The sequence below is a fragment of the Cyanistes caeruleus genome, chromosome 1 (assembly GCF_971803275.1).
Source record: "Cyanistes caeruleus chromosome 1, bCyaCae1.hap1.1, whole genome shotgun sequence".
NCBI lineage: Eukaryota > Metazoa > Chordata > Aves > Passeriformes > Paridae > Cyanistes > Cyanistes caeruleus.
Window position 1 is genome coordinate 117,084,631 of NC_141701.1, and position 25,409 is coordinate 117,110,039.

The following is a 25,409-nucleotide window of genomic DNA, read 5'->3' on the forward strand; positions in this document are numbered from 1 at the left end:
TTGTAAACCTTTCTTTTCAGACATTATTACTCAGGCAATATTCTTTCCCCTGTATGATGCATTGCATTTGCAGGTCACGTTATAACAAAACAATAGTAATCCAGGCTTATAAAAATGCACATCCAGTGATCATTTGCCACAAAATTATCCCAATATCTAACAATTACAGAATATTTTTCTTGTGATTTATAATGAGACAGTTGAGGATTTTTTTGGCTGTCTTTCCTCAGGTTCTTTCCCTTAAAGGGAGATCCAGATGATAGTCAGGTGCACAGTTACTTCATGACATAGAGATGATGTGTTGTAGCTGAGAAATTATCAAAATAACCATGAAATTAGCTGTGCTGTTTTGAATATGAGGGATAGAATGGCAGTTTTTATTTTGTTCATATATTCAAAGATGTTTTCATTAAATGTTTATCTCCTTCTGTAAATAAACCCCACAGTCTACAACATGGCAACGACATAATTAACTACTTGTAATATCGGGGCACGTTACCATGGCAATGAATGATGGTTCTGAAATATTGCTACTTAGTGCTATGGGTGGAAATTAGAAATAGGGGCTTCATTATTAAAATGGAGGAAAGTTATTTTGTCATCTTTGTCTCCGTCTCAGGGCTGTGCATTGGGAAAAGCTTTACTTTTCTTCCCTCTCTCCCTTAACCACTGGAGTACTGCTCAGGGAAATTCCTTTTAACACCTCCAAGGTCAAATGTAAAAATTTAGGTATGTAAAATGGCAATACAGGAAAGCAGATTTTGCTTTTGCTCCCATCTGTTTTCACAAGCTTGACATAGCTTTCAAAAAAAAAAAAACCAACAAAACTGTGTTTGATTTTTCCATTATTGAAACAAAAATACATCCAAACTTTTAAACCTGTCATGTGGCTTTGTTCACAAAATAAACGCAGAGTATTACTCAGCTAATAGTGAAAAAGTTTAGTTGCCATAGCTATCACTGCTCCGACATCATCACAGATACATTTTCTTGATGTTACTTTCTCGCAAGCACTATCCTTTTTCAGGAAATAATATTGTCACTGGTGATTTCAGAAATATGGTAATATTCTTTAGCATATTTCTTTCTGGGAGAAATATGCTAAAGAATGCTCTGCTGTTAGTGCACATAAATTCCTCAAGGCTCAATGATTCAGAAAGCCATAATACACCATTTAAGTATTACAATATTATTATTATTACCTGTCATAATGATACTTAATTTTGAAGAATTTTGATTGTTTCCTCCTTTCTTGCACTATCTGAAAATAAAAGCATAAAGCTAGCAAGTGTGTTCAGAAAAATATTTTTTCCTGGTAACTGGTAAATGTGACATCTGTCTGATGTCTTAGAGTAAATCATGAAAAGCATGTCTAAGAGGCATGCACACAAACAGCACTCAGCCTTATAGCATCTGCTGGAAGATTCCTCTCTCGCCCTTCACATTGGACATGGGACTTAATTTGAGGTGTTTGTTCAACATGAAGTCTGGAGTGTTTCAAAGAGCAAAGCTTTGTTATATCCCAGGCTCAAGCCTGTTAAATGGCAGTTCAGGTGACACCAGCTAATGTCACTGTCGTCTGACACCACCTGCTATTCTGTATCTTTAGGGTTTGCACCATGTCTGCACTGGCCCACAATTAAAGTGCAGCTTCTTAACAAAAAGTAAATTAAAGCCCTGGAGAAGTATCAGCCCTCCATAGGCAAGTATCAATATGAGAGAATGTGGAGGTTCTATATTAACTTGCCAGTTTAATTCCAGAAAATGCTGAATGTCAAAGTGTTGTCTCTTTATATGGGACAGAAACCAATCCATCACCATTACCTGAGACAGAAGAACCTTCCAGTTGTTTCCAACAGAGACATAGTTTCAGACCTCCAAGTGTGGGAAAGTTTACCAAATAATTACATATGTAGCACAGGAAGTCTGTCTCATGAGAAGCAATTTAAAGGAACATTAGTTCAGTATTAACTTGGATATGGAGATCTTTATATAGAAACTATTTTTTTGATGGGCAATTTATCAGGTTATAAAAGTAGAGAAACTAAGGTCATTCCCCACTTGCTTTTGCTTAAGGGCAGCACTATGTAAATGCGGAAGGTTGCTTCCCCTGCTAGCAGAGATTCAGAACCAATTTAGCTGCTTTCTTGCTGCACAGAGCCTCAGTTAATAAGCCCTGAGGATTCATACCAGTTCTGCAGAGTTAGCTCACAGGGTTCTGCACAACACCCTAGAAATATGTGCAAAGGTACCCAATTATGCAGAGGAAACATAACTCTGCCTGATTTTATTAATTTCACCTTCACACTGTTACTGCTTAACTTGAACCAGCTGCCAGAGGGAGGTTCAGGTGGGTCTCAGAAATATGTTGCTCAATATCCAGGTCTTTAAATCACTTCTTGTCTTGGAGGCAACATCACAAAAACTTCTTAGCTCTGACCTACATCTACTGAGTTTATGCTTAAGCATCATGGCTTCACTAAGCCAAAGCAAACGAATCCTTCTCTGAGCTACACATACAGGGCTGTTGGCTTTTCCTTGTGGTGCATTTTCCAGTTTCACTCCTGCTATCTGTAATATGTTGCCATGTCCTTCACCAGTATTCCAGTACATCTCTACCCCTCCATTGTGGATTATGGAAGGGATGTGGAAAAGTGAAGTTTTCAACTCCCATTTTTCTAAACCAGTATCCTGCCTTTGGAATATCATGTCAGCTCTCATCTTTCATAGGTAGCCTGTGAAAAATTGTATTTATTTACAAAATGCCCAGAAGTTATGGCATCATGGTAACAAGGAAAACGAAAATCAATCTTTTGAGAGTTCTTTGAATGGGATCACAGGACATCTCTGCCACAAACATCAAGCAGTGCTGGCACTTCTATATTCACTAGCGCTTCCTGACATCTCCCAGACAAATATTATTTGGAAGACTTACTAAAAACAGTTCAAAGCCACCTTTTTCACTGTTTTTATTGCAAGCACCATGAGCAAGGAAGGAAAAATATAAAAATAAAGAAATAAAAGCTTATAGGATATAGTTGCTATTATAATTTTAGTTATTGTGTGAAATAGCACTTTTAAAAGTTTCATTTAATTTAATTCCTCCCTCTTTTAACAGTGCAATTGTTATAAGGATGCATTTTATTATAAAGATCCTTTACAGTGGGGAAAGGAAAAATTTGATTTAGGGACTGACATACTGCCCAATGTACTGCCCAATAACTGTCCAATAGATCTGGACACAATGCTTGTTAAATGTATGCAAGATAGCACTGAATTCTTGTTTTATGTGTCATGTGATGAGATGAAAAGTTATGACGTTTTTGTAAGGATAAAATTAAATGGGCATTATTTTGCTGCCCTGTGCTGAAATGAAATACTTCAGAATTTGCTGAGAAAATAGATGCATTGAGTGAGTTCTCTTATGCTTGTGACATAAATAAAATAATCCATTGTTTATACATCCAATGTGATTAGAAAAGATATCAGCAAAAGAGGCCACATCAAACATGAGTCTAAGGCATTGCTGTATTTGGTTAGAAATAATGATGTAAAATAACCTACAAAAACAGCATATAAAGAAAGAACATTAGCGAATTTATTGAATCAAATGTGGGAATGTTTACCAGGAAACAAGTATTTGCTGTGTAGCATGGTATACAACAAGTATTTGTTGTACAGACTTACTTTAAGACTGTCATTTCTGGTCATTTTAGAGATACATATTTATTTTTATTTTATATATATATATATATATATATATAACCTATTATATATTATATATTATATTCTATATATTATGCCTATTATATATTATTTATTCTATATTAATATATCTTAATTATATATTATATTAATATCATTAATATATAGTAATTATTGTATTATTATATAAATTATATATATGTATATACACATTAAGAATAAAAGTGTAATTCTTGATGTTCCATGAATTTTAACCATATTTTTGTCACTTAAGGGTAGTTTCTAAGGTAAAAAGCAAGTGGTTCAACTCAGAGCGATCCTACTTTCTTTCTATAACAACTGTGCCAGTCCTGAAAGTCCAGCTGTGGTAGGCACCTACAGATGCTTTCATCTCAGTAATCTAACTGAAAAGGAGATTAAAATAATGAAGCTTACACACCCCCCCCATTACCTGATTAACAGCTTTCCTTGCAACTTTCAGTGAATTCCCATTGCTTCCTCCCTTACTGCTCAGTGAGCATCGCCCCCATACTGAAGTACACTGACAATCCACCCTTTCCTTTCCAGCATGTGTTAGGCAGTGGTTTCTCTTCCAGTTCTAGCTTTAAGGGAAAAAAATCTTAGCAGATGCTAAATTTTTGTATGACTAAATTGTTAGTTTCCCCGTTATTTCCATAAATATACAGATGTGAGGTATATGTTAAGCATAATCTTTGTGTAAATTAGAGTTCACAGCTAAGAATTGATTGTGACTTTGAGCAAGGGATGGACAAAATGACTTCATGACCCTACCAATCTCCTTCTTTGTACATCTGCAATTCTGTGCCTTGCTATGAGTTGACGATTGGTAACTTTTTACTACTATTTCTCTGATGTCAAGAGCATTACCAAACTTTAAATATTGATAAAGGGTTGGTGCTCTGCATGACACATGAATCTGAAGTATAAATACTTCACTTATATTCAACACTGTATAAATACATCATTTATATTCAAATAAATGTTTTAAAGAATGCAGTGTTTCACAGATAATTTCATACTTCAGATTCTTAGGGTCTTTAAGTTCTTGAAGACTCAAATATTACTAAGTGATGCTTTTAATATAATGTGTAATTGTTATTATAAGTGTTGGCATTCATAGTGAGAGATGTAAATGAAAGGCTACTTAGGAGTGTTGTCTTCATCAACACTTAGATCACAAACACTGTTGTTTTAGAAGGGAATTTAATTCCTCTCATTTGTATTTTTAATGCTGGAAGGAAAATGCAGTAGTTGGAAACATCCTGAGTTGCATTATTAAACAGCAATATCACTATGTCATACAGCATAGTCTTTCTAGAAAGGCCACAAACCAATGTTAAGGTCTAGAGTTCATTTTTGTGCTCAACAGACCTGAGGTAGGAAAGCAGTATTTGTTGTGAAAAGAGAGAAAGATTGATTATCAGAAGCTAAAGAAGCTAAAGTCCCAGTCTGTACTTCTACCCCCTTAATGTTCTTGAAAAGGAAGTCTTGCTATCAGTAGTATATTGTGCAGGGAATGTTAGAAACATTTTCTGTAAACCCCGATTTCATAAAGACAATCATACAAAAGTACTGGAATATGAGACCAGAGAGTTGGTTGTGCCTTGATATATATGGGAACACTGGGATTTTTTGGCTTTCCTCTTGGAAAAATAAAGAGGTAATAGCCTCAATTCTCTCCCTCCTCCTGCCTACAGTGGAAGTGAGAAGGTACTTTTGCATTCTGAGTTTGAGCTCTCTTCTCAGTAGTGGAAACAAGGGTGAAAAAAGTCAATTTAACATGACTCTGGGACTGTTGCTTGTTCACAAGTCATTGATCAGGAGCTAGTAGTAGAAAAGCAGCATTCCTAATACAGCTTGCAGCTATTTCAAGTTAGCTCCTCTCAGCAGGAGTCATCTTCCTGGAAAGGCCCCACGGAGACCAGCTTAAAATAGAAATCATTAGGAGAGAGATGCACTGCAAAAGCAGCAGTGCAAGAGAAAACAAAGAACCTCAGAGAAGTTTAGTTTTCTCCACATCCATCTGATTTTATGTCAAGTGTGTTTTGTGCCTTCATCTGGCAGGGTGTTTGTCTCCCACCTCCTCGGTGTAAGGGAAGAGGTGCAGATTTGTCTTCTGGATGGATGGGCATGAAGAGATGCCCGAGGGGACCTTGTCTACAGCAGACAAGTTTGCCCATTCATTTAGTGCAGCACTGGTTGGGTTTCTTGCAAAATCTATATTGAATGCAAGAAATTTTTTCAGTGAAAGTTACTTTATTTAACAAGCCTCTAAAATAATTATGCCAAGCCTAACAGCTTTTCCATATTCAGAGAGGAATGTTTTGAATAGCCCCTTTCCCTGGCCTGGGAACTCAGCAGTGACTGCTCACACCATCATGCAATATGGAGCATTTCAATCGTCAGACAGCATAAGCTTTCTCTAATTCTCCTGCTAGAAGCTGCTGTGCATGTTTTTCCTCTCTTGTCGCTATAGACACCATGTCTTCAGTTTAAAATTTAGCAATTAATTTAGGGGAAGGAAATACAAATCCTGGGTTTTTTTAAAAATTACTTCTACAGTGAGTGTGAATCTAAAGCGATTCACAATTAGCCATAACTGTAAGAGCAAGAAATGAAAAATATATTTAATCTTAATTTTTAACTGCTTCAACTGTTACTAACAAACTCACTACCTGCTAGAGCATTTCTCCCTATTTTTTAAAAAAGAACATTAATGCAATCATTTGCATGTTCCTACTCTCTATTTGTAGCTGGATTTAAAGTATATCAAAGCAACTGATCACAGTCTCACTCAAGAAGTAATTATTGATTTACTGACCTAGTATCTATCAAACTTAAACAAATCTCCTCATTTAAGTACCCAAAACTAATTCCAATCCATTATATAAAAGGCATCCTTTGAGATGTGAATCTGGTTTGAGGGCATCCATCAAAGTGGATAATGTTGCTGACTTCTGTAGAGAACAACTGGTTTAACAGCTCCGGTATTTCTGAGGCTTAGTCAGGATCACAGTCAGGGTATGACAATTAATTTTGTGACAGTCAGATGTTTGTTAGCACTATTTTGAAACAAATCCAAAGTCTTGTAATGGCTGTCTGGTATCTCGTACATCTCACAGAAGTGCTCTGACCACCAGTGAGAAGTTGCAAAATTCATTTTTTGTTTTCCTCTACTAAGAACTTCATTGAATAAAGAAATATTGTCCTTTTCTACAAAAAACATTTGGTGTCAGCTAAATGAAATCTTGAAAAAGAGAAAAAAAAAAATCAAGGCAGTCAGGAATATTTTACCTTAACCTTAATTTTCTATATACAATAGGATTTTGTTAACTTTCGAATAATAACAGCTTTCCCAATAGATGGATATTTATAGCACAGCATCAAACTGTTTTGAATAATATAGAAATCACATAATTGGTTTGTTTGATTCATTGTATCAGTGTTTGATTTTTTTTTTTTTTAAAGGTAAGAAGGTATTTTCACTTCCCAATTGACATCTGCAGGGCTTTTTAAAGATAAAAAAACAAAAAAGACAGCTGTGAGGTAATGATATAGAGCAGCAGATAAGGAAAAAAATCAATATGTGGCCAATTCATTCATATACACGAAGCACTTTTCTCCAAGTACAGTAACATCTCCTGTGAAGAAAGAATAATTAAATCATATGTCTCAGCTTAAAGTAAAAATCCTTCAGCTGAGTAATATCACATCAAATATGCTTCCTAGCACTCTTGAAATAGTATATATTAAAGTATTTTTAGTTGCAAGGGTATTTTTTGAGGTACAAAAAGGTAAAATGAGCTTTTGTCTGCACTTGAGAGCTTGTTTTCCCTCTTTATGTCAGCAACTGACTCCCCCCAGCAGTGGGAAAAATCTCAGATGAGAGCTCCCCCAGTGAGGATGCTGTGCCCTGGCACAGCCGTTCACAAGAGAGCCGCTGCAGAGCATCTTTACCAACTTTCTTGCTATCCCTCCTCTTCTTCCCACCTCTCTTTCCCGTCCACATGGATTTCTAAGAGTGGCCCCAGCAGAAGTATGTGATCAAGAAGGCACTCATGCAAAATCACATTGCATGTATGTTTCACTCATCTAAAGGTTTTGGTTTTTTTAATTCCTTCCTACTCATTAGCAAGGGAAGAAGAATGAGCACTGGTAAATTTGGTTTCCACTTATTCGAAAGTTAAAAAATTTTGCATTCAAAAGAGATGAGGGCAGCAGATTAGAAGCCATATGCAGTTCAAGGACATATTTAAGAAAATGATTCATTGCCAATTCCACAAGGAATTGTACCTTCCTTCTGTTTCATTGCACTTGAGAAGGACATCCCAATTTATGCCTTTATGCTTCAGTTGCTACTTATTAGCTGTATTTCCTACCTTTTTGTTCCTAATCCTTTTTCCTCTGAAGCTAATATCAAAATCTGGCATTAATCTTGCTAAAGTAAATGTGTGATGATACAAACATTTCTAGTAATTTTTACTGCTGGGTAACTATCATATTCCATTCATCAGATTTTAGAAATTTCTCAGTGTACTGGCTCATCAAACACAGTTACAGCTGGGTTTTACAGTGATGATAGATTCTTTTCCATATTTTTTTAAATACTGACTTACAAACATCTCTAAAGAACAGTAATAATAGTAGAGTATTTCCACATCATGTGGAATACCTTTCAGATTTTGTTTTCTTGTTCTCGTTGTCCAAATTTTTTTAGATTTCTTTCCTTCATTTAGTCTTTAGTGTGTTTGAGGTTTGCTTTGAATAATTTTCTTGGTCCATCTGATAAGTCAGTATGAATGGCCTAGTTTTTCAATGTATGGTTTAATTTATGTGGGGATCACACACTATGGAATATTTTTCTTTGTAATGCTGAGAAATGGAAAAGACAGTTGAATTCAGTGATTCAGGCTGTGATCAAGTATGGCTGTCCTGCCATGAAGGCTTTGGACTTCTGATGTTTCAAATTCTGAACCTTTTAAAAGAAGGAAATCATGCATTCTTTGAAACAGTGGAAAACAGAACATGAGTTATTCTTTTATAAATAAATATTAATATATTTTACTTACCAAATTAAGGTACTAGACAATTTAGATGTAAAATAAAAAAGTAAAATGTTGCAATAATTATGGATTTTCTCAATTCAAGATGCTTCATATTTGCAGAAAGATCTGGTTTTTTATTATTTCTGGCCTTCATAATGCAGTGTCTTATGTAAAATTGTTCAATTGTACAACAACTTGAACAATTGTACAGCATTGCTTCAGGACATTGCCAATGTAGTACAGTAAATAATGTCTGCTAAATAACATGAGCATAGATCTCTCTCATAGATTGTTCAGGCAGGCTGCTTATGCAAAGCTGAGTTATGGTACCTTCACTGATGCTCTTGACCTTTATCACATCACCTTGACTTTTGTCAGCTATTGCCTTTCATGGCTCTAGCCTCTTTCGTTCCTTCTACATCTCATATTGCTTTTTAGCGGTTCATTTAGTACTGAGGCATGAATCCTTTCTCCTCTTTGCCCTTTCCATTCCTCCTTTATACCCATTACTGATTTCTGGCCCTGACTTGATTTCAAACGTGTTTATACACAAGTTTTAAATCTACCTCTCCTCTTCTTTCTTCTTGTCCTGTCTCCCACATCTCATTATTTTGCTATTTATTCTGTAAACACAAAACTCATACCAAATTACTCAATGCCTTTACTTGAAACTTCATATTGTGACAGAGTTGGCAGTGTCATCATATTTGTCCTTGTCAGGATCATCTCTTAACAGCAGTTCTGGCTTTTCCCTGATTTGGTCCCTGAACACGCAGGACATTGTTAAAAGCAAACAAATGTAATGCAGGTGTGGATTAATGGTACAAAGCTCTAATTGTTTAGTACCTGGGATACAAATACTCATAAGCAGTAAAGCATTCTTCCTAAATGAGTGTCACTGAGGGATTTGGGTTCAGTCTGTGTATGTAAGACAGGAGTGGCACAAAGGTATCCTTCATTTTCACTTGACAGATACCATCTCATTCTGCCAATCTGTCTCTAGGAATCTTTGCTGTTTTCTTAAAGAGGAGGAAAGTAGGATCTGGGAGGCCAGAGAATAAACTGAGTCTGCAGAGTTATTTGAGTTGTAGTTTCTCTGGGTTGTGTTAGAGTGTAGCATTGCCTGCAAACACTCTATACCAGGGTAGTGAAATGCATCCTTGAAGGATCAGGCTGCGGGTATGGAAGGCAAGAGTCTCCTGAAGTATTGGTACTGCACTGCTCCTTCTGTTAAATAAGTTTTGCTTGGCCCTTGGTCTTTTACCTAAAAGAAAAGAATAGAAAGGGAATTAAACTTTTTGTAGTCCTATAAAGAAGAGTATTCTAGCATCTGCAGTGGCCATGGGACCAAGGTGAAGATTGCTGTGCTTCTACCTAAACCTTTCTGTGAGATGCAGCAGATTTCTCTGTTTTTGAATGTTTTCCAAAGCATTTTCAAGTCCAAAAATGTATGTAACACAGAGGCTGGTGTGATCTTCTAGGGGCCAGTAGTAGGCTGAGTTCCTTGGTACACAGGGGCAATAGAAGTCCTGCAGGAGCAGAGCATTGCTGGAGGCTTCCTGGCAGCAGTGCAGGCTCAGGTTGGCCTCACCTCTACAGATAATAAGGTTGTCATCTCTAGGTTTGGATACAGAATTGTGTTTGCAGGTCACAGAAGTTTGTTTTGAAAGCATCAGTCAGCAGTAAGTAACAGCATGTTGGAATTTAGGATGTTTTCTCTCTTTATCTTTCTTTTCTTTTGATGTTACAGGAAATATTCAGGAAGTCATTTTGCAAGAACACTTGGAAAAAGAAGATGAAATTCTGGTTTCCTTGGCTGGTTTGAAGCAGGTATTACTATTGCTTAGCTTAACCTTCTTGTGCCCTTCAGAGCTATTAATCCTTTCTCCTTTTTTTTCCTTCTATTTTATTATTTTTGTATACTGCTGTTTTGTCTTCTTGCGCTGTTTTACTGGTGCATCAAACCTTGTGGTGTATTTTTATTTGTAATGATAAAACTCAGCTGTAAAGAGTTGAAACAACTTGCATAGTATTTGCTCCTGTGGAAGTTTTGGAGGCTTCAAATCAAAACTAAGGAAGTGCAACACCAGGTGCTGGACTTAAGCCACACTATCATTTTTCTTAATGCAAAATGTACTTGCTCAACATCAACTATGCCTATGTCCCCATTATTTCATTGTGACAATTCTTTAACATCATTAAATTAAAGGAAAAAATACTACATACATAAAATGAGAATGCTGCTGAGCATCTGTAGCTCTGATTATACTGTCCTTTGTTCCCTACTGTGACATATGTTAAACCTATAATGAGGCAGGGAATAATCTTAACAGTTTTATTCTCTTTAGATTTCCTGGATAGTTGTTTTTCAGACTCTAATAAAAACCATATTTCGCTTTTATTTATATATTTAACCAGTATAGGTATGAATATTGACTTGCTTCCTATCTTTTCAGAGCAAATGTTTTGGGGAAATTATGTATAAAAGCAATCTGCACAGAGCTTTAGAAAATGCAGAATTCCTCCCAGTTTTTACTTACATCCTTTCCCATCCTGTTCAACAACAGATCAAGGATATCCTGAAAGGTTCATTGCGTTTCAACCAGAGCCAGCTGGAAGCTGAAGAAAATGAGCAAATCACTATTGCTGATGATCATTACTGTTCCAATAATCAGAACAAGGGTGCAGGTGATGTCCTAAAGGGACCTGGCATGACAAAGCAACAGTTCATCTCAGGACAACAGGTAAAATAAAAGCATCTCAAGCAGGCCATTGATGGCCTTCCATTATTTGGAGACTTCCTTTAAGATGTCGAGGTGTTACGTGGGACACACCAGCATTCATGGTCCATATGGAGAGCGAGTTCAAAGTGTATCTCTAGCTACTGTCCTACTCTGATCAATTATTTTTGTTGTAGCCTTATGCCCCACACACAGATATTTAAGTCTGAGTGTTAGGCAGTGTTTGGGGGGAGTTCTTTCACACTGTTGAATCACAGAACCACAGACTAATTTCCTACAAAAAAATTTATAAACTGCAGGTAAATGTTCCCATACCAAATGTTCCCACATGATTATTCTCATTGTCCTTGTCCTCCAGGATCCCATTATGTAAGAGCTGATTAACTGCATTGCAGTGTATTCATGGCCAGTGCCAAAAAGGAAATAGCAAGGAGGCTGCTTTTACCTTCTATTTCATTGTATTGACTTTCTCCTTCAATCTGTAAATAATGTTTTCACATACAAAGCATACGGTCATAGGACAAATTCATAGACAAAGGGCTCTCTCTGTCTAAGACTCAGTCCAACCCAAACGTGATCTTAAAAATAAGTACTTTTCAGCCTGCTCATTTCTATGTTGGAGTCCTATTAAGTCTGCCACCCTGCTGCTGATACTCACATTCATAAATCAGTGACAGCACTATCACCTCAAAGTCTGAATCTGTAGCCAGTTCACTTTTGACAAGTTTACTTAGGAACTACAGGAAGTATTTATTCATTTTCAAATAATGACACAGGGTCATTTTGATTTATTACAGTAGATCCCCCTGACTTAGAACACTCTATGTTCAAAAACATATTTTAATTGTATGTCGGTATTAGGGGCAGTACGGAGATATATTTTTTTTTTTACTCAGTAATGGCAAAGAGCAAAGCTTTGCTAGAGAGTTTTCACTGTTTGCTTAGGTGTTGTCGTTTTAATCACTATTTTCTGACATAATAAAGCCATAGGTTAAACTGATGCAGTACATAATGGCCTCCTATTTTTGCCTTTGATCTCCTAGTATTTTATATGAAGTGCCTCTTGTTTTCTTCCCAAAATGGCAAATAATGCTTTTTTGATGATTTTTTACTTCTAGAAACTAGCAGGTAGAATGCCATGTAACATGGCACATTGTGGTGTGTGGGTGTGGGTGTGGGTGTGGGTGCAGACCTTCTGAAGCTGGAGAAGCCCTTACTCAGAGGTTTGTCTAAAGCTTGTATCATGGATGTGCTTTACATACTGAGGGTGAAGCAAGTGACGCCTGCTCTGCACAGATTTCTCTCCAGTGCAAATTTTCAGGGGGATATATAATAAGTTCCAGACTTACCCCATCGTGTAGTCAGGGTATATACACCCAGCCCCAGGAACTGAGTGACATCCACGGCTCCAACAATTTCAAGGCTGCTCATAAGTAAACTATGAGCAACATGAGTAGAGGTTGTACAAGCTGAGCTGCTGCAGAGCATTAATGAGGCATTAGCACTGCATGGTTTATGTTTGGAGGTGCAGTACATTCATATGGATTAGCCTCCTCACCTCTTATCTTCTGGAAATTCCAATTATGATAATGAGCAACAGCACCTTTGACAGAAAGAAAAAGATTAGTGTTAGAAATGACACTCCAGGAGGACTGGTAGTATCCTTTGTTAGTTAATTAGGAATAGTTTGTCTGTCTGTCTAACTACCCCCTAGATAGTCTGTGCTGTTTCTGAGCCCTTCGTCTTTAACCACCATCCATAAAATCAAACAAAAAGAGGAGAGCTTTGGACTCCTTTTAATAAAACACTGGAAAATAAAACTGTGGAATAGGGAGTTGTGATATTAGACTGTTAATTAATGGGCTCAATTGTTAGCCCAAACCAGGCCACTGCCCAGGCTTTTAGCTCTGCTGAAGAAAAGGGGCTGCAGTGGTGCTCTGGGTCATGCCAGGAGTACTTACTGAGAGCTGGAGGGGGATTAAAAAACAACCACTTCTAGGCACTTTAATGCATTTCTGGTTAAATAAATTTCTACTCTATTTGCATTTTCTGTGACTTTGGTAATGCTTGTAATTCTATTTGGTGTGATTTGTGCTGCAGAGATTGTTCTTTTCTGGAATTACAGGGTTATTTTCTAGGACAGCTGGAACAGTTACAGGTATAGCTATTCTGTAATTGAGATTAAAATCTGGTCTTTTGTGCTTGGTTGTTATATAAATTATTTATCATCTTTGCTTTTTTAAAAGTGTTCTTCCTCTTTTTTGTCTCAAAATTCCTTTCTGCAAAATAAGGATAAGGATATAGCCCTTCTTTAGAAAGGAAAGCTGCAAAATTAAAAATGCAAAAAAAATTAAGATAAAGGCTGAAAGAAATCAAGCATTTTTTTGGAATGTTTTGCTTTGGTAGCAGCATGCAGTTGACAAACAGAAGGCTTCTGTTGCTAAATAATGAATGATAATTAACACATTATCTTGCCTTTATGTCTGTTCAAAGAAGGAGGCAAAATGAGCTGCTGTTCTTCTAAGCTTTCTTGAATTGTATCCTTGCAGTTAGTTTTAACTCATTCACAGTGTGAAGGCAAATGAAATAAGCCTGGTCCTAGTAGCTGATATTCATCAGGAAAAATTGTTTGGAGAAGCCATATGGCAACGGGCGTAAGGTTGTTAAGTTTCAAAGCTACTGGAAGTATAATTCTGTCATTTTTCATTTATTCAGTAGTGGCAGCAGATGGGAGAAAACATGCTTCACGTCAGCATGAGTTTCCTGAAACAGAAACAGGCAAAAGAAGAAGGAAGGAGATATTTTACCTCTGGAAATATCAGTTCCAAAATACCTAGTGTATGCTAGGGATTGGCAAACATTTACAGGAAGTCCTTTTGTAGGATTTTGGGGTCAATATCTCTGCTTTGCTGCTTCAAACTGTTACTTCAGTGAGCTATAGGTCTCCTTAACCAAACCAAAAAGTGTGGGTGGCATGAAGAGTACTGTTGGAAGGCTCTACAGTAGCAACAAGAAAACTGGGATGAGTAGTTTCCTTTCCTTTATTAAAGAGCAGGATGCTTTTTCAGCTGTGCTAGAGCACACTCTTGAAAGCAGAATTTAGGAAATTGGGGAGTGCCAGAGACAAAAATACTGATCCTGCTGGGCGAGTGTGTCTCTAAGATCTGTGTCACCCTACGCAAGGTGGAGGTGTGAGGGCTGTGAGGACTGAAATAAAGGATTCTTGATAGCTTGGAATAATAAAGTGTATAATTTTGAAAAATGAGATGGTGCTGCATTCCCTGAGAGCTTTTAAATAGAAATGTGGAAAGAGGCCAGGTGAATTATGTGGCAGTGGTTGTTTAGAGGAATGTATATTTCTGTTGTACAGGACTGGGGGTGGGAACAAAGTGCTGAAGTTTTGACTATGGCATTTAGAGCTCCCAAAAAAGTATCAATAGGGGCTGGAGGATTAGGGATTAAGAACAGCCCTGCTTGAGAAAGGCTGGGGAATACTGATGGATGAGAGGCTGGACATTACCCAAATGTGCACTCAAGCCCAGAAATCCAGCTGTATCTTGGGCTGCATCCAAAGCAGTGTGGCCAGCAGATCAAGGGTGGTGATTCTGCCTCTTTGCTCCCCTCTGGTGAGACCTCACCTGGAGCTCTGCATCCAGCTCTGGGGTTCTCACCAGAGAAAGGACATGGGCCTGTTGGAGCAAGTCCAGAGAAGCTTGACAAAGGTGATTAGAGGGCTGGAGCACCTCTCCTATGAAGACAGCCTGATAGAGTTGGTGATTTTCAGCCTGGAGAAGAGAATACTCCAGAGAGACCTAATTATGGCTGTTCAGTACTGAAAGGGGGCTTAAAAGAGAGATGGAGACATATTTCTTAGCAGGGCCTGTTGAAATAGGAATGGGCAATGGTTTTGAACTAAAAGAGGATTGATTGAGATTAGATTTAATGAAGAAATTTTTTTATGAGATTGGTGTGAGACACTGGAACAAGTTTCCCAGAGAGGTGGTGGGTGCCCCATCCCTTGAAACACTGATAGTCTGGTTGGACAGGGCTCTCAGCAACTTGGTCTAGTTGGAGATGTCTCTGTGCCTTGCTGAGGGAGCTGGACTCTGTGACCTTTAAAGGTCCTTCCAACCCAAACCATTTTGTGATTCTGTGCTGATAGAGCAGAGCCACAGTTGTGTGCTGCCTGTGTCCTCAGCCCCCTGGAGATGGCAGCTGACTCACTGACAGCTCATGAAGACAGTGTTTCAAACAGACAAGATGAAAGCAAAAGGCTAATTATTAACAAATGATGTCTCAGCTCAGAAGTGTTTAAACAGTGAAATGTATCTCCTTGTAGGATAAAACTCTGTGGTTTTAACTTCATGGATACTGCTTAAAGTTTTTGACATTTGAGCTACTCTTGTTCTGCATGTATCAGGATGGTTAGAGATCAATTTTGATAACACTCAAAAAAGGCTTGTTGATCTTTCTAAAACCAATCTGTTGAGTTTTGTATTAATTTTATTAATATAATTGTTAATTAATATATTATCTTCTGTGAAAAGAGCCGTACTATCAAAAGTAATAGATGTCAATTTCTATCAGTGTGACAACTGTCTTACATTGGGACAGGTAAAATTTTAACCAGTGCTCTGGACTCAGGACACTTCCATTTGAATTATGAAGTAGTATAATCAGTTCATTATAAAACAGGATATTATATGTTATTAAACCTATAGTAATATTGATTATATAATAATGTTATTGTACCTGCATGCCTGTAGATAACACACAAAAATTATAAATTATGAGAACAGGATATTTCAAAATTTAGAAAAGGAGATTTTTTAATCCTTATTAATATAAATTTGGGCACAGTTCTGTATTTGAATATATTCTCCAATTCAGCTGATATTTATCTTGATTGTGACTTCTAACAATTTGTAATGACTATGTAAATGATAACCAAAGAATTCCAGCTCGCTCATTTCTTCTTACAGACATTCATAACTGCAGGTGTGTTTTGCTTCCTGAGCTCCCCTACGGTACCATTTCAAGAACATTCTGATCTATAATCAGTAATCAAAACAAGAAAATAATTTTCAGCTGTAATAAGAAGTTTTGCAAAATAAATTTTGCTTGCAGCCGTGTATTCTGTAACTGCAGTTGTGGCTTGCTGATGCTTGTGGTACTCTAATTTTATATACCATGCTGAAGGTTCACCTTTATCTCGTTCAGATATCTGGTTTCCCTTTTCTGTAACTGCTTTCTTTATTTTTTTTTAGTACCTATAATCTCTTTTCACCCCAGAATGAATTTTTTTTTTTGGTGGATGGGTCACAGCTGAAGGGCTTGTATTGCCACAAATGTAGACATACACATTTCCCTCTACTCCTCCTTTTTCTCAGTCTTGCATTCCTGCAATTAAATATATTGTTTTTGGCATCACACCACTTCAGGCTGCTTGTACCTACAGGCTGTTTGGCAGGTTGCATTATCACTCTGAAAAAAACCTGTGTGGAAGCAACCAAGAAAGCAGTCATGTTCTTGCCAGAGGAACACAGCACCAGGCAGGAGCTGAATGCAGCTCTTGCAGAAGGAAACAAAGTGTTGTCCATTTGGGTTGCAACCAAACTAAAGGCTGCCAGTTGTCAACAAGTGAGAAATCCCACTCTGCTTTGTATGGCAGTCTTCCTTTCTAATTGCATATAGCTCTGACTGGAAAAGCTGGGAATTCTGAGTGTGGGTAGTGTAATGGAATGTAAGACTGAGACTTTACAGAGTTTTCTGGTAGCCATTACCTAGGTGCTCAGGAGTAGACATTTCCCAAGGTCTAACCAGACAGAATTGGAATTCCCAGACCCTCATTTTCTGGAAAAGTTAGGAAATAGTCAGTCAGCAGCACTAAACCTGGAAGCTCTGGCAGCCCTGATTTTTTGAACCCAAACTGGTACACACTAAACCAGGTCAATGGGTGGTTCAGAATTCACAAGTCAGGGTTTTACTAGGAAATTTTATATCAAACCATTCTCCTGACAAGCTCCAAAATGCTATTGTACATGCAAACCAGCAAAAAAAATTCTCAAAACTGTTTCACTAAATACTTCAGAAACCCTCTGTAATTACTGAAAATCTTCACAGCTGTAATGTATGTGTTTGATGCTTGACTGCTGTGGTCACTATGTGGATGCACTATGATGATGAGACATGTAAGACTGTTACACTAAAAAATGTACTTTTAGAGTGTTATATTTTATGCTTTTTAAAATTAGCTCAATTTGTCAGAACATGGTGCTAATATGCCAAGGTTGTGGGTTTGATGGGCCCAAGAGCTGGGCTCAATGATCCTTGTGGGTCTCTTCCAGCTCAGAATATTCTGTGATATAACAAATGATGTTATCCAAAATTAATATCCACTTTATTTTTCACTTTATTTAGTCATTGCCACTTTTGGATAATAATTATTCCTATGTTCCATTCCCATATGCCTGACATGCTTCATAAGCCTCATTATGTGGTAACACCGGTGCTCTCTTTAAGTCCTTTTTGTGCCTTTGTTTCACAGACTATGACTGATTCGAGCACTAGGGAGAGCAAGAATGCTGATGACTATATTATGGTTTCCAAAGAAGAGGAAAGAAGTAAAAGTGCTGTTCCAGAGCCAGGGCAGGCCCTTCAGGCACACAAGGAGGCAGCAGTGAAGCCAGAAGTTCCGTCTCGTTCTTCTTTGATATTTTCCGATCCTCTGATGGGTTCCATTTCAGCATCCTCCAGCAACCTGAGCTCCAGCCCTGATGACGACAGTAGTAATAACAGCAAAGATTCTGACTTTGCTATTGTCAGCCCACTGGACATCTAAAGAAAGAGGTTGGGAGAGTTTGGGAAATCTGTCATTACAACTCAGCTCTAATTTCTGTGATTCCATGGGCTGGAAAGTTCTTTGGCTTACAAGGACAGAAAATAGATAAAGGTAACCCATTTCAGCTTCCAAAAGCCTAAATTAAAATAAAAAGGCAAACAAACAACAGAAAAAGATACATAAATTTGCTACTTTTAAAAAATAATATATACATTTTAATAACTGCCTTAAATAAAGACCCAGTAAACCCAGTTCTAGTATACAGTTATTATTAATTATGCTGTTACCTTACTTAGGAGCTTTGTTGCTATAGAACTATTGCTTTCCCAAAACATAGAATAGTATATGCTAGGTACCATAATGGAAATGTGTGGATACTTGGCATCAGACCTGAAGCAGCACAGACAAGCTAGATTTAATATTGTCCTTTTACAAAATATGCTTGACTGGGTTTTCTGTGTAGGAAAGGGTACTGTTTCTTCAGAGACTGTGATTAGAGAAGTAGGGAATGAGTATCAAAAAGATTAAAAGCATCATCCTGGTAGGAAGTTTGTTCTCCCTTGAGGAATCCCAGTTTCTTCATTTTCATCTGGCAATAGCCTGAGGTGTGTTCAGGGCAGAGGTTTGTGTAGTTGTTCCTCAGTGCATACAGGAGACTATGAGACAAACTCCTTGAGAATGAGGACCTACACAACAGAGCCTTATTTGCCTTTGTCTGCTTTTCCCCTTGAGAGTTCCCAGCTCACCTCTTTTCCTCTTTGTCTACTTTTACCTCCCCTGGCATGATTTTTTTTTTTATTTTACTTATATTACCAAAGTTAAAACAGTAGGTGCAAGGGAAATAACAGTGTTTCATAATGTAGACCTGAGCTGGTTGAACTAAAGCTAGCTCGAGTATGGTAACTTACCAGGGAAGGTTGCAAAGTGAAATGAAATATTCATAATTAAAAACACTTTATGTTTATCTTCTATAGACTCTGTTTACATATATTCCTATATGATTTCCATATTTCTAATCAAGAGAAACATAATGGTGCAGCAGCGTTAACCAACAGAAAGTTTCTAATTAACTCTGTTACTTGTTCTTCTATGGAAAAGTGTATTTCTTTCCCATCAAGTCCATAGTACACTTAATAGCAGCTCTTTTCAAGTAGATAAGGGGGGCTTTCTGTACTCTCTGATCCCTTTAATCTCTGTTGGAATTCACTAAACAAAACTGGTGATGAATAGACTGCTCCTCTTGCAGGACCTACGCAGAGTTAGCTTGAGGAAAGAATGTTAGCATGTCGCTCTGTCATAGCAGCAAAAAAAAAAAAGCATTATTTGCTTTTAAGATGCATATACATTATACCATGCAACAGTTTCCTATTTGCATGGCAAAGCTTGTGTTTGTTCAAAGTTATGAAATTGTAGTTATTTGCTGCTTAGTCTGCAATTGTAAATGAAGTACCGTATCCCAAAGATGAGGTGACATGTAATTTGCTGGTCTTAGACTTTACAAGGTCTGTGTCAGTGACTGAACTGAAAAGTTAGTTGTCATGTAATTACATGGTAGCTGCCATCCTTACATGTTCAAAAGCCACCATGTAGTTTCAGAGATTATTTGTGCCTTGTAAAATGTTAAAAAACTAGAATGTTTCGTACAGGCATAGCATCACACCTCTCTGCAACAGAGTCATGTGAATAGTCAGATAACTATATAGATGAAAGATCTTAAATGCATAACATTTTGGAGAGGTGTTTATTTTGGTTTAATTTTAATATTCTTAAAAAATCACTTTGGAATTCAGCATGCATGCCTGCCTCCGGTTTATTTTATTACCCTGAGTTTGCATGAATGCCAGGGGATTGGGTAGCTGGTTGATTTATTTAGGTCTTTCAAGCTTTTCTAGCCTTGACCTATACAGCAAGGCTTGTGGCACCATCAGCAAAGGGTGGCTGTTGAAGAAGTACCTGTGGAAAGAGGAAGGAAATATTCTGGGGACAGAGAGAAAAGTTTTATATTCTGCGATACATAAACCTTCAAAAATTCCAGTAGCTTGGCAGGAGAAAATGTTTTTATTTCTTTTTTATTTTTTAAGCATCAGTCTTTTGATTTCTATTCTAATGGGTTGTTTCAGGGATCACATTGCTATTTTCTTGAACAGTCTCATTGCTGATGGAAGAGTGTGATTTGTACAGGTTTTTTATTTTTGTAAATTAGTTGTATCTTTAATATTGCATATTTTAAAACAGCAGTAAAAGTGTATAAAGACTTGGGGAGTGTCTAAGAAGAATCAGTGAATACCAATGAGCTGAATGCATATCATGCCATGGGACATGATAAAAATCTTCAAAAGAGAGAGGTGATTATACAAATAAGATCAGAGTAACTCCGATAAATGAATCTGCTTTGGTTGTACCATGTCCTTCCACATCTCTAATATGTTGTCTCTGGTATTTGATCACAGTGAAGAGATAGTTAAAAGTATTTCAGTATATTCATTAAGACAGAAACTTGTAAATTCAGTAAAATGTCAAATCATCACCCTGTTTTGTGTTATGTTAAGAATATATTGAAAGAGAAATTGTCATTTAAAATACAAGATTATTCTTTTTCTCCGGAAATGACTTGCTTATAATGTTCATGGATAATAATAATCAGATAGAAAAGTGATAAGCATTGCAAATTCCTGACAAAAACTGATGCAGCATTAAGATTGCTGATCTGAGACTGTTTCACTGTATCTCACATCTGTAATTTATTACTTTAAAGTCTCTTGCATGTCATGTCAGTTGTATGTACTGCAGAAAGGCAGTATCATATTTTGACTGGGTATTGATTTAGTCGTGGAGCTTTGTATCTTTACTCTGGAAGAACATCTAGCCCGCTTTATTAAAGAAAGAATTAACAAACTTTCTGGGTTGTGCTTGTGCTGTTTTCTCAAAGAAGAGGGAAAGCTTTTTGGCTAGAATACTGGAAGTAAAATTTATGAGAACTAGGATGATTAAAACTTTAAAACTATCTATATAAGCACAAAGTTTATTAATACTTTAATCAGATTTTATGTAAGTGATCCAGAGAATAAAACTGCTCTTCATTTGTCTTTACTAAACAATATGGAATATTTCCTGGTTTACCATATTTTTTGTATCTGAAAATGAACCTGAATTTACCATGACGTAACTTTTCTACAATTTCATGAAGCTCAGTATAGAATCATCATTGTGTCTCAGTAACAGTGCCAGTATCTGTACAGTACATTTCTGAATCTCTATACTTGAATTCACACTCTTAACTCTTTCCCATGATTCTCCAATATGTTTCTCATTAAATGGCATTAAGGCAACTATTTTAAAGATTACATTTCAGATTTAAGGTGTACTTGTGCCTGGCAGTTACAATGTCATCTTCAAATACAATCCTAATATGAACAGATTTTCAAATTCTTGGTGTCAGCCCTTAAATAATACTTCTGATTTTATGCTGCATGTGTTGGTCTTGAATGAATGATTCTAATGGTTTATTAGACTTGAAAAGGTGCAGTTTCATAAAATAAACTTCATTTGGCTACAGAATAGTAATTACACTGTCTTGTAACCTGTGCTATTCTTTTGAGAGTGATTATATTCAGTGTGTGCATTAGTGTTTCTTGTGTCCCCCAATCTACTAGACTCTGGCTTTAGTAGTTAGCTAAATTTAGAGCATGAAAAAGATCATTAGAGTAACAGCAACTTGAAGCATGCACACAGGCAATTTGCTTTCCTGCTTCTCACCACTTATTTAACCACTGAAATGGTAAGGGAGGTTTTAGGTATGTGGGAGGATCCTGCAAGAAGCAACTGCATAACCCTAGAAACAGTGAGCTGGAAGGGGATGCAGCTTAAGACTCTGAAACTATGGGTTCTTTAGGAACCATCTTTTTCTCTGATGCTGTATGACACAAACACTCAAAATTAGGATAATAAAAATGATGTACTCATTATTTCACCACATTTTGCTCTTTCAAACAGTGAACTAGATTTAATCTAATAACAGTAACTCAGCTGATAGTAGTGTTGGAGCAGCAGAATTTGGTCCCACAGTGCTGAAATAAGTGCAGATGAGGAACACCAGTTTAAATAAATAAATTAAAACCAAAGAAATCTCACACCAGAAACAGAGCTATAATATTGCCAAATACAAAAAAGCTGTATTTCTTTCCAGATACATACAAAGTGTAAGAAGTATTTTCTAAACTGTGCTTCAGGCAGCACTTGTGTACCTTCTTTGGCTACATCAGGTAGGTTTGTGCAAACCAATCTGTGTTTTTAACTTGTGAAAGCCTAGCTGATGCCAGGACATGGGAAGTATTAAAATATATCAGCTGCAGAGGGAAGTCATTGTGGTTCCATTTTCTATGAATGGTAAGAATTTGATCCTTCAAATCCTGCTGATGTAACACTTTCACTGTCTTCCATGGTAACAACATGAAAAACCCTGTAATCATTTCCAGAGGCCTGATGGGAACTCCACTGCTTGTCATCAAACACAGTTGCAGAGCTTTGAGCTGAGAAAGTTTTCACAGCTTTGCCTTTGTCTGAGCTTTGGGGACTGTAGCAAAACCAGGTTTGCCTGAATTTTTAAGTCATACAAAGAGGCATTTGAAGATGTTACAAATTATCATGTCAGTATTCAAAGATAAGTGCTGCATAGTTTTTGAGATGGAAGAATAGTTGTCAAAATATCTTGACTGCCCACCTGCTGTGTTAATTGAATTCAGCAGATGGAGAATATAGCAGCATTTCCAGAGCATCATTAAACTGCCCTTTAAAATAAGAGTCCATCAAGCAAACAGATATTGGAAGGCAGATTGTCAGCGTGTCATATAGCTTGCTAGATAATATATATCTCTCTGCAATAGTCAGGACTATGCATCATTTCTATCCACAAAGGGGGGGCTTGCAACATGCTGGAACACGTGGCAGAATATGTAAACGTGTGCCTGTAAATAAAAATTTGTTTAAGGCTTCAAGGATTAAAAGACAACAAAATTATTTTCTAAATATGAAATAAATACACACTAAGCTTGTTTAGGCTTGAAAATATTATCAGGTCTCAAAAAAGTTTAGAGTAGTTGAGTGGAACTCCAGCCTCTGGGTGATAGCACAGGGTGACTTACAGAAGCAACTATAGGAGTTTGGGCCTGCAACGATCTTCTTGTGCTTCAGACTTGTAAATTTCAAATTCTGGAGAGCATTTATTCCAGTATGTAAGCAATGAATTGCACATGTTTACTAGGTTGCAAAGAAGTCATGATGGGGGAATTCCTCAGCAGACCCTTTTCCAAACTTCTTTTGTTCTCATTTCTCACAGTCAAGCCCATCTGACAATTTTTTGGTACCCATAAAAACTTCAGCTGTTTAATCTTCTTGAATAACTGAATTCTCAGTCACTGTGATCAAAGTTAGCTGTTAATCATCTCAAGACTCATACCCTATGCCTGCAGCCTGGCCACCAGCCCAACCAGTGTGCTCCTTTTCTCATATAAAATCTGAAATCTTATGAAAATCACACAATACTTCTACAGCAGGTGGTATCCATATTCAGTCCTCATGACTTCCCTGTGGTAAACTTTACTGTAAGTTTTATTGACTAATATTTTCTCTAGCCATACTTCTGTTATAATTCTTACAATCCAGAAAAAAAATAGAAGAAAATCTTGGCTTTGCTCAAAAATACTTGCCTTTTTCTTTTCTGCCTCTACTGGTAAAGTCTCTTCGCTGATATTTTTTGGTTCTGTTTCTTGTAAAACAGCCTATGTGTATTTATATTGCTTGAGAGGTAAAGTTCTAACATATATTCTCTTTAAAAATGCTGAAATAAAACACTGATTTCTCAAAACTTTTTTCCATAATAAAAGTTATGCATAAACTTTTTTTAAAAAAAACCTATTAATGGGAATAGTGTCTATTTTCAATTTCTAAAAAACAACATATTTTAGTAAACAAACTGGAGGGAAAATAATGCACTCTACCAAACTATGCCATTTTCATTTTTAAAGAAAATTAAAGTTCACTATCCCCCCTGGTGAAACCATGGAGTGGGAGAATGCTACTTGGGGCAGGGTGCTCCTGGGCACAGGGGAAGTTGGCCCATGGTTCTTCTTGGAGGAAATGCAGGACACCCAAGGCCATGCCACACTGGCATGTGTTCCCATGTCTGGAGCTTGGGAAGACCCATCCTTGTGCAGGGCCACAGGCTGCAGAGCTGATGGACAGATGGAGGATCAGAAGATGAAAACCGGTGTGTTTTACCTTCCATGGATCTTTAAGCTTCAGAGGAAATAAAAACTGGAAAGCAATTGCAAGCATCATTAACTCTGCTGGCATTGCAGTCACTGAAATGTGCTTTCCTCAGTGTTTTCTTTTTGTGGGATGCAAATTTTGCATTGCAGAGGGGCTTATAAAGAGCAAAAAAAAAAATCTCCTTTTTTATATTCTGACATTTTTGCTGTATGTGAATATTACGGGTTTTTAAAGAGATGTTATTATTGGTGTATGTCCACATACGGATTGCAGCAACTTCCTTCCTTCTCTCTCTTCCATGTATTCTAAAGTATTATTAAGCCAAAGAAGAGAGAGAAAGAGCATCTTTAAAATTCTTGTAGTATAAGTGCTGAGTTTCTGTGTGGTGGTATTAGTATGCTTGGTAGCTTGCACTGAGTAGAAAACCAATGTATTAATTATTAAAACATGCTGGAGAGAGAAAAAGTGTCTACAATTTTTCATCTACGTGAGCACTGTGTGTTTTGCCAGTGCTTGTTAAGGTGCATCTGGCCTTACTGGAGGAAGTTATATGATGAATATGGCTTCTTTAGATTGTTGTTTTTTTTAAAGAAAGAAAATCGGTACTTGCTTTTGCATATATAATTTCTTATTGTTTTCTAAAAACTTTCATTCTCTGAAAATAGCTTTTTGTTGTGCTTCTGTAAGATATGTCAAGAGTTTGTTTTTCTTCCCCACCATCCTCTGTCTTTTGTCTGCACCTTGGCATGTGCACAACCTGCAGAACCATCTCATCTCCCCATCTCTGCC

At 37.0% G+C, this 25,409-nt stretch overlaps 1 protein-coding gene across 27 annotated transcripts in view; it reads left to right on the top strand.

The window, feature by feature from the left end:
• TBC1D5 (TBC1 domain family member 5) overlaps positions 1-21,248 on the top strand; it is a 316,569-nt gene extending 295,321 nt beyond the window's left edge. For all 27 annotated transcript variants that reach the window (XM_086852156.1, XM_086852083.1, XM_086852111.1 and 24 more), the window contains 3 exons: positions 10,522-10,601; positions 11,339-11,515; positions 18,060-21,248. In XM_086852156.1, the coding sequence (XP_086708282.1) occupies positions 10,522-10,601; positions 11,339-11,515; positions 18,060-18,353 (551 nt within the window). In that variant the 3' untranslated portion in view covers positions 18,354-21,248. The remainder of the gene's footprint in view (positions 1-10,521; positions 10,602-11,338; positions 11,516-18,059) is intronic.
• Positions 21,249-25,409: the final 4,161 nt, after the last annotated feature.